Source organism: Spermophilus citellus (genome assembly GCF_964194105.1).
Source record: "Spermophilus citellus genome assembly, chromosome: 6".
Classification (NCBI taxonomy): Eukaryota; Metazoa; Chordata; class Mammalia; order Rodentia; family Sciuridae; genus Spermophilus; species Spermophilus citellus.
This window is the reverse complement of record NC_138187.1, coordinates 130028889-130045402: the sequence shown is the minus strand read 5'-3', so window position 1 is coordinate 130045402 and position 16514 is coordinate 130028889. Positions and strand designations below refer to the sequence as shown.

The 16514-nt window shown below is 48.8% G+C and overlaps 1 protein-coding gene across 4 annotated transcripts in view; it reads right to left on the bottom strand.

Moving 5' to 3' along the window:
* RAB7B (RAB7B, member RAS oncogene family) overlaps positions 1-16294 on the bottom strand; it is a 29640-nt gene extending 13346 nt beyond the window's left edge. For 3 of the 4 annotated variants that reach the window (XM_081299682.1, XM_081299685.1, XM_081299684.1), the window contains exons 1-5: positions 16118-16294; positions 10187-10255; positions 9542-9668; positions 8630-8845; positions 1718-1843 (exon numbers count right to left, since the gene is read on the bottom strand). In XM_081299682.1, the coding sequence (XP_081155808.1) occupies positions 1718-1843; positions 8630-8845; positions 9542-9668; positions 10187-10239 (522 nt within the window). In that variant the 5' untranslated portion in view covers positions 10240-10255; positions 16118-16294. Of the gene's footprint in view, positions 1-1717; positions 1844-8629; positions 8846-9541; positions 9669-10186; positions 10256-10510; positions 10627-16117 lie in introns of all 4 variants that reach the window. The other variant, XM_081299683.1, reaches the window with a different exon arrangement.
* Positions 16295-16514: the final 220 nt, after the last annotated feature.

Here is a 16514-nt window from a genome sequence, read left to right as displayed (position 1 = left end):
AAGAAATGGTTATGGAATGAAATTAATTTTATTTTATAGATGAAGAAACTGAGGGTCAGACAAGTCATATGTCCTGCTCTGGGGGGTCCACCCGCAGGCCCTCAGGAAGGACTCTAATCTAGGTCAGTCTGACGCAGTCACCACGCTTGTCACTCCCAGACGTCTGCTCAGTCAATTTCCTGCATAATCGTGGGGGACTAACATGGAATTGCTGACTTATTCTTTTGCCAAGAAAGGATGTTAAAAGGAACAAGCGGACAAGCTCCCATCTACTAATGGCACCACGTCATAACCCGTGGCACAGAAGGAAGGGCATAATTGAACCCTAATTCAATAGGAAAGACATAATTTCAAGAATAAAGGACACTCTCTCCTCTAAAAGGACAGATGCTAACCACACAGGGACCCTGGCCGTGTGCTGATGGAAGCTTCCTTGTGACTTAGCGTTTGGCAATAACTGGAGCGATTGTGGGGTATTATCCCAGGTCATGGTAGAAGGGAAGAGTTAGTGTTCCTGGGAATGGTGGGGACAGGCACACCTGCATGGTAGGAGCCAGCTGTCCCGACTGTGTACTAAAGCCACACGTTTTGACCGTGCACGACGAGGTGGACACCCGCTGCTTCCCTCTAACCAGAAAGAGCAAGGCTGGGAATGGGAGCACAAGCCAAGCCCTGGGGGAGTGGCGGGGGGCGGGGCAAACCCCCAGATCCGCGCAGCGCTGTGAGGGTGGCAAGCTCGCGCCTTCTCCCTGGGCAGCCGCTAGAGGTCGCTGCGGCCCCTCTCCACGGTGCACAGCCCCCAGCGGCCGGAGCGCTTCACTCCTGGACAGTAGGTAGCTCCGGGCCAGGCAAGCCCTTGGGGTCACCCACAACGACAGGATGATGGCACATGCTTCCTTTCAGGGAAAGCCTCCAATCCCCCACCCGCATTTGCTCATTTCCTCCATTCCTCTCATTGCTGGGATTATCCTCTCCCTTCTTTTAAGAGGTCCAACTGATTAAAGGTGTCAAGCTCATCCAAAAAAGATAAGCCCCCACATCAAAGCAGCATTAAAACCCTGCTCCCGCTTCTAGGCAGCCTTTCAAGATCTCCCCTCCTCTCTCTGGCTCCCTGTCTCAAACGGGGGTTGTGGTGTGCCCTTCCCATTGAGCGAGGGCTGAACTGCAATTGCTCCTCTGTCTCCCTCCTGAGACCCAGGGTCCCCTGACCCTAGCATGGTGCCTAGCAGGTATCCCACACTCAATGCATGCTTGTGCAGCCATGGCACCGCGGGGTCTGGGTCTGGTCATTTTTGGATTGGAGGATGTCAGCAGCTCTGCAGGCTGGGTATTCTGCTTGGATAAATGCCTGTCTCCATGGAGCTCCTGTCCCCCCCCCCCCATGAGGATTGGTCTGGATAAACACTTCTCAAATGCTTACTAAAATTAGAATCTTCAGGGGTAAGGCACAGGACTGGAATTTTCATATTCACAGCAAAGAATCTTGATAACCAGACTCTGGGGCCGCTAATGGCATATTCTGTTGCATTTTATGCCTCTAAAATTTGTGGTCCCTGAACTGTTGAGGCCACGTAGTGGATAATTCACCAAGATGATGAGCACTCTGTCACACGCACATCCCCACCTGGACCAATATACTCTTTTCTCCTGGAAGCTCCTGGGATTGCTGAGCCTAGGGGCAGTCCTAGCCAGTGCCATCACCATGCCCCTCACTCACCCTCGATAGAGCCCGGCTGGCCAGCACCTCGAAGGCTTGCACCACGTTGATGTCATTTTTGGCACTGACTTCAAAGTAGGGAATGTCCTTCTCTCTACACCAGCCTTGGACTACCTCCTGGGGCACCTAGGCAAGGAAGAAAAATGGTCACCATTCCTGTATCATTGCCACTGCCACTGCCATGAGCTAATATAAACCCCTCTTCTTCATAAATTACTTAGTCTCAGGCATTCTGCTATAGCAACAGAAAATGGACTGAGAGAGTCATTTCCCCATCTCCATCACATGACACCTATTCCCACCATGGTTACGTCCCCAGCCTTGTCATACCATATTACCACTGTCACTCTTATTTGTCAAGAACCTTCCACATGCCTATACCTACACATCTCAACATAGATCTAGTTGAGATAGTTCTTATTAGTTTCATTTTACAGATGAGAAAATAGACCTTAGGAATGAAAAGCTTTGCTCAGAGTCTATGTATCTGAGCAGAATTTGAACACAGGCCTGGCAGAATTGGAGTCCATTCATATGCTGCTTCCTAACATCTAAACCAGGAGCTTCTTCCTGTCATTGACTCCTTGTTTAGTCCTACGAGGGGAGATGGCCATAACAGACACAAGCCAGGAAGGGCAGGGAGGGAGGACTTCCTCTCCCCAACCTCCCTGCAGCTGAACAGACTGCTACTCAGGAGACCTGTTGCTGGGCAGGAACTCGGCTCCCTCCTGGCCCTTTTTCTCCAGGGTAGAGTTTGAGAACAGTTAAAAAGCTCTGGGCCAGGCACCGTGTTAAGTACTTTATCATATTTTAACTCATCTGATGCACTCAGTCTCACTATGGAATGGTTATTATTAACTCTACTTTATAGACAAGTACAATGAGGCTCAGAGAGGCCCAGAGACATGCCCCACATCACACAGCTGAGAAGGCAGAGCTTGGATGCAATCCCAGCAAAGCATTCTCCTGGCACCTGAGCTGGCTTCTGCAGGACACTGCATATGAACCCTACTTCTCCTTTTCTGTTGCTCCCACTGGACTGGATTCTTTGAGCTCAGGGTCAGGACCCTTTTAGTGCTTGGCCTGGGACATAGGAAAGATATCTCCCAAATGCAATGGCTGATTAGAGTCTGGGGGAGTTGGATGGGAAAATGTCCTGGCGGCACTTTGGATTACCTCCAAAGACAACTGGTACCACTGAGTTTGGTGATTCATTGGTTATTTGGGGGAGGGGGAGATGAATACATATGGAGTGCTCGCTGTGCTGTGCCTGGTGATATATAACTGTTACTTCAATTCATTTAAGGGATCCAAGATCTCTTTCTTGGGGAGAAAGGACCGTTCTCTTGAACGCAGTGCAGGCAGGAAGAGATCCAATTGCCTCCTTCACTCCTGCAGATTCTGGGAACGCCATGATGTCCACTGTCTCTTGGTCCTTGCTCCCCTAGACCCAGGAGTGGCAGTAGGTCTAGTGGCTCATGTTTTTCTTTCACAATGCTTCCGTTGTTTCCCGCATGGCCTTGGCACTGTGAGGCTTGTGACCCAAGACTGAAGGGTGACGACTGAGACCAGTGAAGCGGTCTGTTCTTTGGGTGCTGCCTGTGAGTCTCCCACGTACTGTTAACTTGAACAGAGCAGGGAGAACCTCCAAGCCGTAGTCATGGCCTCTGATCTCCGAGCCTTTGGGAGGAGGAATGTTCTGTCCTCTGGGGCATAGATGCTCAAGGATCAAGAAACCAAGTGGTGACCAAGATCCCTCACAGCTCAGGGAAAACCCTCAACTATTTGGAGGAAGAATCAAGGCTGACTGAGCTGCTGGTTAGAATCATCCTCACCAGGGACATGCATGAAAATCAATGGTCATTAGAAATCAACATACTAGCTGGGTACCATGGTGCACGCCTGTAATCTTAGCAACTAGGGAGGCTGAGACAGGAGGATTGTGAGTTCAAAGCCAGCCTCAGCAAACGTGAGGCACTAAGCAACTCAGAGACACCCTGTCTCTAAATAAAATACAAAATAGGGCTGGGGATGTGGCTCAGTGGTCGAATGCCTCTGAGTTCAATCCCCAATATACCCCAACTCCCACCACAAAAGAGAAAAAAATCAATACACTGAACTTTGATTTACATTTTAGGCGCTCAAAGGACTTTGTAACTTATAAAGCATTTGAAGGCAAAGTCTGGACTTCAACTTCTTACGGTTCCTTCCTTCTTTCAGTCCTGCCCCCTGCCCAGCCCCCCTCCCCGCAGGAGCTGAGCATCTAACTGGGCACACGGTGGGAAATCAGGAGCTATTGTGAAGTTGAAATGAAAGGAAAGTAAGGTGACTGCTTCTCCAGGAGGCAGTGGGATTCTTTATCTTTCATGGCATTAAAAGCAAAAGCTCAAGATGGGTGCCCAAGGTCTCCCAGTGACACAGCAGGGAAGGCATGCCGGCGGTGGTAGCTGCTAATCTCAGCGGTCCCTTGACTCACCATAGGGTGATCAGGACAGTCTGGGTGCCCAGCCAGGACAGACACGGTATCTCATTTTCCCCTGCTCTTTCTCTGTTTTTGAGGAGTGATTGAATACAAACTTCAGTGTACCACTGGAGATTATGTTGCAAAGTAATTTTTTAAAATCTCTCCCCAGGCCTCCCCCGCCCTCAGAGAGCTGGCCTGGGAAGGAAGCCACACAGACAGGGCTTTTCGGGTTTTTTGGCCAATTTCAGCCTCAGTTTCATATTTTTAAAGATCGTCTTATCTTTTATTTATGAAGTATATATTATTTATAACATTATTTATAACTTTGAAAATAAACTCCAAGTGTGGTACTTGGAGACATGAGACACAGGGGAATTTTAGAAGAGCGACTTCCATTAATTTTCCTCATGGTGGACAATAGATGCCTAACAATTTTCTTTCTCTGTTAGGTTTTTGCTCATTCATTGGAGGACAAATGTTGGAAAAAATTAGTCCAGTCTGCATCATGTATTTATGATGCTTTTCCAACTCTTATGCACTTAAAAATGATGGAGAGCATAAATGCTAAAATTAGCAGGTCTAAAATTAATTAGTAAACCATCAAACTACTACTAAGAGTAACAAAGACTATTTTTAGAAAACATGATCTTGATTATATGGATTGAGATTACCTCCCTAAGTGCAGAGCAAAGGACTCACATCCCTGTTAATAAATTCCTTGCAGCATATATATGTTTGCAGAGCTATTCTAATAAATTAATATATATATATATATATATATATATATATATTTAATATTGCTTTTTGTAGAAGTAGTTGGAATTTTAAAAAGTTGAGTCAGTAATTTCTTTAGGATCATTCTGGCTACATGTAAAGCAAAACATATATAGATGCATGTTTTTATTGTGGTTAAATATACATAATATGTAATTTAACATTTTCACCATTTTTAAGCATATAATTCGAGAGCATTTCTGTTGCCAGGCAACTGTTCCCACCACTTAGCTCTAGAACTTTCTCATCTTCTCAAAGCTAGCAACGTATTTTTAAATGTTATTTTCTTTTTATTAAGTAGGAAAAGATGCTGTGTTTTCCAACTTGCCCCTTAGAGATAATAAGGAGGATAATAATCACAGAATTTTCTTTAATTCTCAAATAACCTCAGGGAATTCATGTTCTGGCCTCTACTCCACAGAGGAAGAAGCTGGTAGGGGCCAGGGATGGGCATGGAGTGTGGCTAGCCGAGCTCCAAGCCACCATGTGCCTCCCAGGTATCTCCCTCTCAGCTGGTCCTCTCCACTTCCTCACACCTGGCCAGGGACTGGCAGGCCCCTGGCAGGGCTCCCAGCCTCCCTTCCTGGGTCTCTGGGTAAAGTCCCTCTGCTCTCCCCCACCCACTTCCTCCTCTCCACTTCCCTATTGTCACTTCATTATCCATGAGCACTTCCTCACCTCCAGTGTCTGCTACATCACCTCCCTCCAGACCCTTCCCCTGGCCCAGTTGGTGGACTCTGGACTCCAGCACCCTCACTTCGCCTCCCTGTCTTGGCTGGTCTGGGTTTTTGGGGGGCTGCTGCTCCCCCTCTTGCTGTCTCCAATGAGGCTAGACCCACAGAGCTCTTGACCATGGATGCTGAAGAAGGGATTGGCTTGCCTGGTGCTTCGTGGCTTCTTTCAATCCTTTCTTCTTCCTGTTTCTGCAAGCTCACTCCTCTCCTCTGTGATCTGCACCTGGCTTCCTCTCCTGCCAGGTACCCCTCATTCCCTGAACTCGTGGGATCTGCTGCAGCTTGTTCTACCCTGAGTGCACGGATTCCTTCTCCCCAGCAATCTCTCAACTTCAGCCTCTTCTTCCCAGAACCAGACCCTAGGCCTCTGTAAATATCAAATCTGGCCTCCCATTCTTCCATGACCATAGTCTCCTTTCAACTCCTGTGTGCCCTCTCTGCTGCCCTGGTCTCCAGCCTCTGGCCCCCAGCCCTCAACCCTCCCCTTGTCCCTCTCCTTTCCCTCGTGGCTTCTCAGAACCCTGTCATCTCTACCCTTTGACTGCTCTTGCTTGGAGAAGCCTCAGTCTCAGGTCCCTTCTTCCTGGCATTTACCCCAGGCTGGGCTGTTGAGAAAGAGCACACCAGTGATTCCACTTCACGTTCATGGTCTCCTGCTTGGCGAGCACTCACATCTGTTCTTGTCCTTGTCCTTGATGGGCTCCTCCTCTCATTTCTTTTAGGGACAACTCTTCAAGCTCTATGATTTCCTAAGGCTCTTACTTGGTTTCCTTCCTCTCATCAAAAGGTGGCACCTCTTACTTCACTGAGAAAAAGTCAGACTCTCAGCCTTGAACCCCCTGGACCTTGAACCTTAAGACTCACAGACATATGAAACAAAATGTTAAAGTGGATGTTTGTGGGGTGGCATGACCGCTGGATAGACATCAGACGAGAAGTGAGTTGGAAGGCAGAACACACACATTTCCAAAAGCTCATGACCAAGGGTCTCTTCGTTGACCTGAACGCTCATGGAACGGACATTGAAGAGGAAGATTAGAAAGGTTTCTTTTGGAGAAAGTTGTGTTGTGCGTGCAACTACCCCTTCCTCCCACAACACGGACCCTGGAGTTTGGTGGACATAGTGGACTGGATCTGAGGTAGAAGGTGACGGGGTGGAGGAAAAACAAAGTCCCTGCCACGGAGCCAGAGTCACCCTGTGCCTTGAGGAGTGGCTCTACAAAGGGACAGCCACGTTGGAGCTACCAAGAGGACTATTTGAGGGAGGAGGTGACCCCAGTGGCTTGGGAGATGGCTGAAAAGTCAGGAGTTGAGAAGGGACAGTGAAATATTCCTGGAGAAGGCTTCTTAAGGACCCAAAGGAGTGACCCACAGAAGAAAGCTTGCCACCATCACGAGGCCCAAAGAGAACACAGAACCCTCTGATGACAATACCCGTCAGATAAGACCTGCCCTGCTCTCCCGACCACACAGGGTGCGACACCTGTGATCTCAGCTAAGGGGGTGGGGTGTTGAGGCGTAAGGTTGGCAATGAGACTCTCCCCTGCAGCTGTCCCAGTGGGGACAAAGAAAGGGAGCATCTTGCCTCTGCATGAACTTAGGGCTTTGTTAGTCAGAGACTGGATATTTGTGATGAGAGAACTGACACTGGGTTTCCAACGTGAAGTGACACAGAGCTGACGCCTTCTCGCTAGCTGTTCCCAGCAAGGACTTCCCTTTAGAGCTTTCATTCTTATGTCTTCCAAAGCCTGCTTGTCCTCCCCAGCTGCCTGGGGCTGATCTCCACGTCCAAACCCAACATGCCTCTCTCTGGCACCAGAGATTCTCCCGTACGTGTGGCGGCTCCGTCGGAAGAAGCACCGTCTCCTGTCTCCTGCCTCCTTCCATCCATCAACATACTTCATCGTGCCAAGTGATGCCTCTGACCTCCTATCACTTTTCTCTCTGAGCCATTGTGAAAACGGTTCCAACACGATGATTCACTTCCTCACTACCTTTCTCTATTTGAAACACCAAGAAAACCTATTTCCAACAGCTTTTTTTTCCGAGGGGGGAGGGTGGGGGTATTGGGGATGGAATTCAGGGGCACTTAACCACTGAGCCACATCCCCAGCCCTTTTTGTATTTTGTTTAGAGACAGAGTCTTACTAAGTTGCTTAGGGACTTGCTAAATTGCTGAGGCTGGCTTTAAACTCACGATCCTCCTGTCTCAGCCTCCCGAGTTGCTAGGATTACAAGTGTGCACCACTGAGCCCAGCTCAAACAGGTCTTTTGGGTGTCATTGGGACTTGGATTGGTGCAGAGCATCTTTAACAAATTAAGGCTACTTTTATTCTTTTTTCATGAGCAGGCAAGGATTAAAAGAGCTCTCTACTCAATGGCCCCATGATGGTCAATACCTACTCTCAGGGCCACTGTGATCATGAAGCAGACCAGCTGTCAAATGGTTAGTCATGATGCTAAATGTTCCTATGATAATTAAAAAGTTGTTACTTTTCCCGAAAACTTACAGATCCAAGAATTTGTAACTGCAGACCCCCTACTTGACCATGGCAGAAATGCTGTTCTACAGGTTAATTCTATTTCCATTGAGACTCCCATTACATCTGAGGCCTTCAGCCCTTGACTCCCTGTGTCTAGACAGGATCATCTGCAGTTCTCAGTTCACACCATGCTGTGTCTTCATCCTGGAACCCACATCTTCTAAGAAGCCTGTCCTCTATTCTGGACTTAGATAGATGCCCCTTCTTTGGCCTCTCCATTTCTCCAAGGTGTATCTCTATAATTGCATTTACCATCAATAACTGTTTTTTAAAGGGTCTGTATTCACTACTAAACTATGGAATTCTTGAAGTAGGGACTGTGCCTGATTCAGCTCAGCATGTGTGGGACACGTTGGGTGCTGATATAAAATTTGTTGAATGAATGAATGAACAATACCTTCCTGTCTTCCAGGTCAATTTTGTTCCCCAGCACCACCATGGGGTAGGACTGCTCCATAGGGATAATCTTGGCCAGAACGTCACCCCGCCAGATATCCAGGGCTTCAAAGGACTCCAGGTCGGTGACATCAAAAGCCAGGATACAGCCATCAGAGCCTTTGTAGAAGGTGGACACCATGGAGCGGAACCGCTCCTGACCGCCTGTATCCCAGATCTAGAAGGGAAGAGCAGCGCCCCATGGGGCTGTGGTGAGTGGCTGGAGGGAGGTACAGTCAGGTTACCTCATGCCAAACCTTCCTTTTCTGGGCAGAGAGGAAAGCCCCAGTTTACGTTCAGGTGTGTAGGGACCTTTCACACACAGGTGACCTGAGCTTCTCGCCCTCGCACACTACAACACCTTTGCAAAAACATTTAACTCCTGGGAGGACTTTCACATCTGACCTCTCATTTTGCCTGTGGGTCATCAGGGCAGGCATTGGACTTAGAAACATGGACTTTAGGAGGGACTGGCCCAAGGCCACCACCAATTTTTCCAGGGAAATTTAGAAAGAAGGCATAAGGTCTCCTAAGAATTGAATTAGTCCTCTTCCTTCTAGATTAGGCACCAGCATCTTTTTTTTTTTCTTTGTCTGCAAAGAGCCAGACAGTAAGTATTTTAGGCTCTGCCGGCCACTCTCTCTCTGTTGCAATTACTCACTGTCATTGTAGTAGAAAAGACAGTAAGTAAACAAATGCATGTGGCTGTGTGCCCATGAAGAGACCAGATTTGTCCCATGGGTTGAAGTTAGCTGTCTCTGCTCCAGGCCACTCTAACTCTGAGCCCACTTGACTACACTTGGCTGTGCAGGGAGTGTTGGCAATTTTCAGGTGTATACATGTTGAAGAGGGAAAGAGAGCATTGATTGCTCACCTGCAGCTTCAAAGTTGTGTCATCCAGCATGATGATCTTGGAGAGGATGCTGGCCCCCAGCGTGGTCTGGTATTCCTCATAAAATGTCTTGTGGACATATTGGTGAAGGAGGGAGGTCTTTCCCACTCTGTGGAAAAGCCCAACACATGTGAGCGCACACCTACCAACACACACCCACCCACCCAATGCCATTCTCAGAGATGTACCATCCCCCTGATGATGCTATCTCTCCCTGAGATTCTGGATTTCTATCATTTGTGGTTCAGGGACCACCCTTGGAGGAGCAAGAGACTGGAGAATGGTTTCTAGAAGTAGAAACCAAACAAAGGAAGCAGAGAGATCTGGAGAGAGCTGAAAAATCCCCATAGCAACAGGCAGATCCTTTCTGGGCGTGGCAGGTGGTGGGAGGGCAATTGCTAAATGTCTTGCCAGATTCTCGGAGCTGGTTACTATAGTGCTGGGACCAAACCCATCATTTACTGCCAGATTTTTCTCCTAACTCAGCTTCCTTCCTTGAGGTGGGTGCACTTCTCTGTCACCCACCCCCAGGGACCCTGGGCGTGGGGTGGGAGTACATCACAGAGGCCCCACTGCCCTGGCAAGGCTGCTTCCAGAATCCCAGACCCCGAGCTCAGCTTGGCTTACCCAAGTGCTCCCACAATGATGAGCTTCAAGTCCACCTTCTTCCGAGGATTCATGAAGTGGCTTCAGAACCTGTAGGAAAGAGGTCAGAGGTCATCTACATGCTGGCCAGTGTCTCCTGAGACCACTGACACAGAGGCTGGTCTCTGCTTTCCTCTCCCCTTTTCAGTGTGCAGATCTCTGCTCTGGGCCCAGGGCGGAGGCAGGGCTGTTCTCTGAAAGAGACATATGAGTTAGGAACCCTTACACCTTCTCCCCTCATTTCCCTGAGGGCCTCCCCACAAGGCTGGAGGGGCTGTGAACTCTCAGGAGAGATAAATCACTCACCCTGTAAGGAGGAAGGCAACCCTGCTCCGAGAGGCAGCTTAGAGTACCAAGAAGGCAGGACAGGGGTGAACAGAGGCCTCATAGACAGTCAAGCCTGGAGCCAGCGATGGAGGGCACTGTGGGAAGAGGAGATGGGGTGGGCAGGACAAGGGGTCCATTGTCAGCACTGCTCAGAGGCTTTGAATGGAAGACCATCCCTTCCCAAGCCCGAGGTGAGGCTACAATTGCAGAATCAAAAGGCTCTTCTCTACTGCAGCTGGTGGGGGGTGAGGTTGGTAGATGTTACTGGAAAGCTACTTGGCAACAAGCATTGAAAGCCTTAAAAACGTCCCAGACCTCTACTTCTAGGAATCTGTTCTAAGGAAGTAGCCAGAAACGTGAGCAGAGACCCTAGTTCAAGAGTGTTCTCCATGGTGCTCTACACATTTAATGATAAAGAAGTAGTTAAATCACAGCACACCATGAACTAATAAGCTGTCATTAAAATAGAATTTTGAGCATCTTATAGAAAATGCTTATGTCCTAGATTCTAAACGGAAAGCAGAAGATGCTAAGCTGTAGATATAACATTACTCCAAATAGTATAAACTGATATTAAAGTTGAATTAGTAAAACATCCTTTTTTTTTTTCCTTTCTATTGAAGTGCTGAGGATTAGAGCTGGAGTCTTGCAAATGCTAGGCGAGTGCTCTACTCCTGAGCTATGCCCCCACCTCTCAACTTGTTGTTTTGAAAAGCAACATGAACGCATTATGAAATGGCTAACTCCAACTAACGAACACAGGCACTGCCGTTTTCTTGTGATGAGAACATTTAACAAAGTCCCGTGCTAGACCCTGGGAGCAGCACAAGATGGAGCACGCAGGACACCTCTGCAGGGAGACACTAGTTAGAAGGTACAGGGCCAAGGGACACAGGAGAAAGTTACAGTTCCCAAGAGACACAGGGAAAGTATGGTGGAAAGTCAATCGAACCAGGCCCTGAAGAAATGAGGCATGTGGTTGGGGGCGCTGTCTTCCTGGGGAGGGGATGACGAAGTAGGCCAAACTCTGGGAAGGTTGAATGGAGACAGCGCTGATTTGCTTCAGGGAGAGGGAGGAAGCCTGGAGAGGAAGCAAGATGGGCCGTGCGTAGCCCACACTTATTCATTCATTCATTCAGTAAATATTTCCTATCCTTCTGACCTGAAGGGGAAGGGAATGAACCCTGGCTGGCATTTTGCAATGGTGTCATGCCCACAAGGGAAACCAGCCAAGGGAGACGGTGACTCAGAAGCTCCTAAAAGGCACGGATCTCTAAGCATCCATGCCACTTTGGAAGGGGACAGCATGCCAACTCAGCTTGGAACACCAATGCGATGCCTTAGGAAAGGGAGTCAGAACAAAAGAGAGGAAGGAAGAAGGGGTGAAAGAAGTGGCAGAGGCTGAGCACTTGCAGAGGGCTCTCTGAGGAGCTCCACAGATGCAGGAGGTCCTCATTCCAAGAAGTGAGGCCTTGTCACTCATCCAAGGCCCCAAGGTAGTAAACAGATGAGTTCATGTTCCGGTCAAAGGCCAGAGGAGGAGTTTTTAACACTCTGTTGCCTTCAGATCCTCTGAGTTCAAACCCATGGAATCTGTGTGCACAGGAATCCAGAGCACTGGGCTCAGGTTTGGTGACCTCCACAAAACCCCAGGAGAACAAGAGGGGACAGAGGGAGCCAAAATGACAAAGAAGCACAGAGGGCAGAAAGGGAACTGAGACTGCAGAATAGGACCTACCACTGGGATGCAAGCTCATCATGCTGAGGCCGAGGGGACACTGTAAGAGTCATGCATGTTGCCCGAGTATGTCTCATACTACAGGCTAATGGTTACTGACAGCTGAGAGCTTTAAGAATATGCAAATAAGCAATATGCATATAGTGTGAGGGTAAAATGAATGAATTCATCATTATAATACATTGAACACATAATATATTATTATGATACCTTTAGTGGAACAAACGAAGGGCTCAAGAAATTGTTAGCTGTTTTATCGGCTGCAAAACCAGCCTGTCAGATTGACATTATCATCTGTATTTTACCATCTCTTTTTCATCCTTACTGAAGAAGCAGACTTTATAGAACTTAAACAGCTCATGCTTGGAGACATAGAGCCTACAGAGCAGAGCCTGGATCTGGAGCTGGGATTTGAATCCACGTCTAGTTCCAGATACCACGCCTTGCCCTGCCTCTTTTCTCTCCCCTTCCCTTCCTTTAGACAGAGTCTCACTAAGTTGCCCAGGCTGGCCTCAAACTCCTGGTCCTCCTGATTCAGCCTCCTGAGTTTCAGCCTCCTGAGTTGCTGGGATTACAGGTGTGTGTCCCACAGCACCCTGCTAGAGACTTTGCCCTTGACTGGGAGATTCTACTGCCCAGCAGCAAAACTAGAATGAGAAGTATACACCTTGCCCTTGGTGCCCCTGAGTTGTAATCTAAATGTCCATAAAGAGAGCCTTTCCACATAAATTCAAATCCATTCATGTTTTGGAATGCCAGGCATTTTTAAAAAGATGAAGTGATAAAGTGGAAAGATACACATGGTTATTTTAGTAGAAAAAAATGAAGATTTTGTATAATTTGATTGCAATTATACAAAAACAGCAACCCTTATGTGTGACTATATGTTTAACATTGCACAAATGTTTATCCTGTAAACATGGAATGTTATGGAAAGACACACCACATGATTAATAAGAGGGCTGGAGAAAGGTAGATTAGATGCTAAGAACCATCATTTTATTTTATATTTCATGTATGTTTGGTTTTAAAATTTGTCCCACAAGCCTAAATTATTTCGGAACATATAATACATTATTATGAGGTCTTCCCTTTGGGTTTTTTTTTTCTATAGTTAAAACTATAAGGTAAAGTAACCTCTCTTTTAAAAAGAACTGATGGCAGCCCAAAGTCATTTGAGAGTGACTTCCTAAAAGGATGAGTCATTCTGATGGCTGGGGCAGGAGAAAGGCTGCCTGGTACCATGGAGTGATCATGAGTTTGGGGGTCAGAGCTCTCATCCCATCCCCTCACATCTGTGACCTAGACTGAGTTGCTTAATCTTGGGGAGTGTGTTCCCTCATGGGTAAACAAGAGACAGAGACATCTCATGGCTGTGGCTTCTTCTGACACATTCTTGTAACAGGCTTCTCAAGTTGGGAAAGATCCAGATAAATGTTTGACAACTGGAAGAAGGAGAGGGATTTGCAGAGGCCAGATGTGCAGTCTTGCTATTTGCTACAGTATAAATTTGCCCACCAAGGCTGATTTCAAGCTACCGTTGTGGCGCCTGCCCACCACAGCAAGGACCTTAGAGGTCATTGAATCCCATCTCCCGCTGGTGCTTGAGCCACATGTATGAAAACACAGAGCCAGCCCTGTCCCATGGAGCTTCCGCTAGGGTTGGATGTCTCCTGGGGCCACACAAAAAAGGCTTGATTCCTCTGCCATGTGCCAGCTCTTCGTAGAGTTGAGGTCTTTCCTTTGGGTTTTATTTTATTATTATTATTTTTTTGCGTCTTTTCTTCTGCCCATCCTTGTAACTTGCCTTGTCTTATGAGCTCTCCTTCCACTCCACCACCCTGCCCCTCCCCCATGTGCCCTCGAAATGTTCCACTGCTGCAGGTTCCCCCAAGCCATTTCCACGAGGGCTGACATTTGCTGAGGTTGCTAGTTAAAAATAGCCTGGTTCTGTGGTCCAGGATCAGCAGCAGCAACAGGAGAGTGACGGGGACTGACTCATTGTAAGAGAGTGACTGTCACTGGCTCAGGGTAGGCACCAGGGTTCTCCCTGGGAGCACAGGCTGCAGACAGTGGCTGAGATCCTTTTCCGTGTCCTCTCTACTCTGCCATTGGGCTAGGCTGTTGGCCATAGTTGTCCTTTTAAGCTTCTTCCTGCCCACAAGGCTGACTCAGATGCTCCAGAGCAGGACATCGTATCAGAGGCCAGGCTGAGTCATCCTCCCTGTTAAGTAACAGCAAGGAGCAGGCGTGGAGTGTGGGACTTGCCTGAAGCCAGCCCAGGTCCACACAGGGAGGACTTACTCCCCACCGAATGTGACCAGCCCTTCTCCCCCTCTTGCCTGGCAGCACTTCCAAGCCTGAGCCCAGGCCCTACCCACGTGCCCAAGCTACAGCATGGCTATGTCCCTGCGAAGCAAGAGAGACTGAGTGACTGCCGAGCCCTGGGGTCCAGGAAGAGTCCTTCAAACTCTAAATCTTCTCCATTCTCGCCTTCCCACTGCCCTTCTCTCCCTCCTCCACTGGTCCCAGCCAGAACCCAGGCGCAGTCTCCTGCCTCAGGTGTTAGGTGAGGTGTCCTCTGTTGACCGGGAGACCAGGGACCTGGGGCAGTCTCCGCCCCCAGCATGTGCTCTTCCTCAGCTTCTTATCCTGCTCTTTAGTACCACTCCTCCCATCCCACACCTCAGAAAATGGCAAATATCCACCTAAAAATTGTGGAGTCAAGTCTGGAAGAAGGGAAGGGATTTGCAGAGGCCAGATGTTATCTTGCCATTTGCTATGGTATAAATTTGCTATTTGTGAGAAGAGGCTGTCTAGGGAGCCCGAGGCTTTGCTGCTTCCCAGGAATGAAACTCAGCAGTAAACACCCAAATCCCAGCAGGTCCAGACCTGTTCCCTCTGGGAAGTGCACCCAGAGCCCTGGTTTCAGGAAGCTCAGCATTTCTGTCCTTTAAGTTGTCTGGATGTATTGGTCCTATCTCCCCAAGTAGATGGTGTACCCATCTGATATAGAGCATATAGAGGCTTCCGTGTGCACCCCTCCATTCATCTGTCCTCCATCCACCCCCCAAGCCACCCAGCCATCCACCCAGTGAGCACATGTAGTGCGTCCCTATTATGCACCAGCATAATGTATGTCCGAGTATATTGATAAGGACCTTTGTGGTGGGGGATTGATCAGTAGGCCCCATGAAACTATTTCTATGAATACATAATGCCAAGCAATTATACAGCACTTGCAGTTTAAAAAACACTGTGATACCCCGGTGGATTCCTGGGTCAAGGACTGGCTGGTGGCAAGCTGGACTCAGATCTGTCTCTGTTCATCGGCTCACCTAGCAGTGCACCCTTTGCCAGGAAGCATGTTTCTGATTTAGAACAAGAGATAATTTCCTATTTCTGGGGGCTCAGCTTTCCCTGGTGAGATCCTCTGACCCACCCAGCTCCATGCCGGAAGGAACCCTGTTCAGGTGGCAAGGGGTCTCTAGGTGTGACAGGACCCAGTCCTCTTGGAGGGCTCCAGTTCCCGGCAGGCCCTGCAGGTTTGGAGCAACAGCACCACCCTCTACTGACTCAGCCAGCTGTAGCAGCTGCCAGGCATGCCAGCCCTTGCATATCCCCCAGCAGGGCCCCAGTTCCCCGGGAGGGTGGGGAAGTCCTTTCTTGCCACCACGCCTAGTCATTTCCCTAAGATGGGGGTCTTTGGGCTGGATCGAAACCTGCAGCTGCCAGATTCTAGGCCTCCTCCTTGTACCCTCTACCTCTACTCCTTCCCTCAACACCCAAATAGCTCTGGGGGCTGCTGGACAGACAGAAGGATAGAGACAAGTTTCCAGAGCACTTACAGCTGAGGCTGTAGCACTTGGCCTCCGGGGGCAGGTGGGCGCTCCCTCTGAGTCTAGAGGTCTCTTCTTGGAGCAAAGGTCTCAGCTGAGCCAGAGAATTAAACGGCTTTGGGAACCTGAAAGACTTTGTTAGCCAGCTACTTCCCTCTGAGTTTTCCTCCTCTCCCTCTGCGCACAGACTTGGGAAAGTTGCAAAAGAGGCTGGGCTGGGTGACCTCAGCTGCGTGGGTGGAGGGGGTGGGGTGGAATGGGAAATCCAGGCTTCTGAGCTGACTGGATTTGGGGCCCCTGGAGAGTACAGTTTATAGGACTCTGGCCCAGAGGGGTAAGGAATGGGAGGCTTGAGGGTGGGAGCTTTTGGGCCAGGGGGGCTGCAAGGTGACATGCTCTGTTTGTG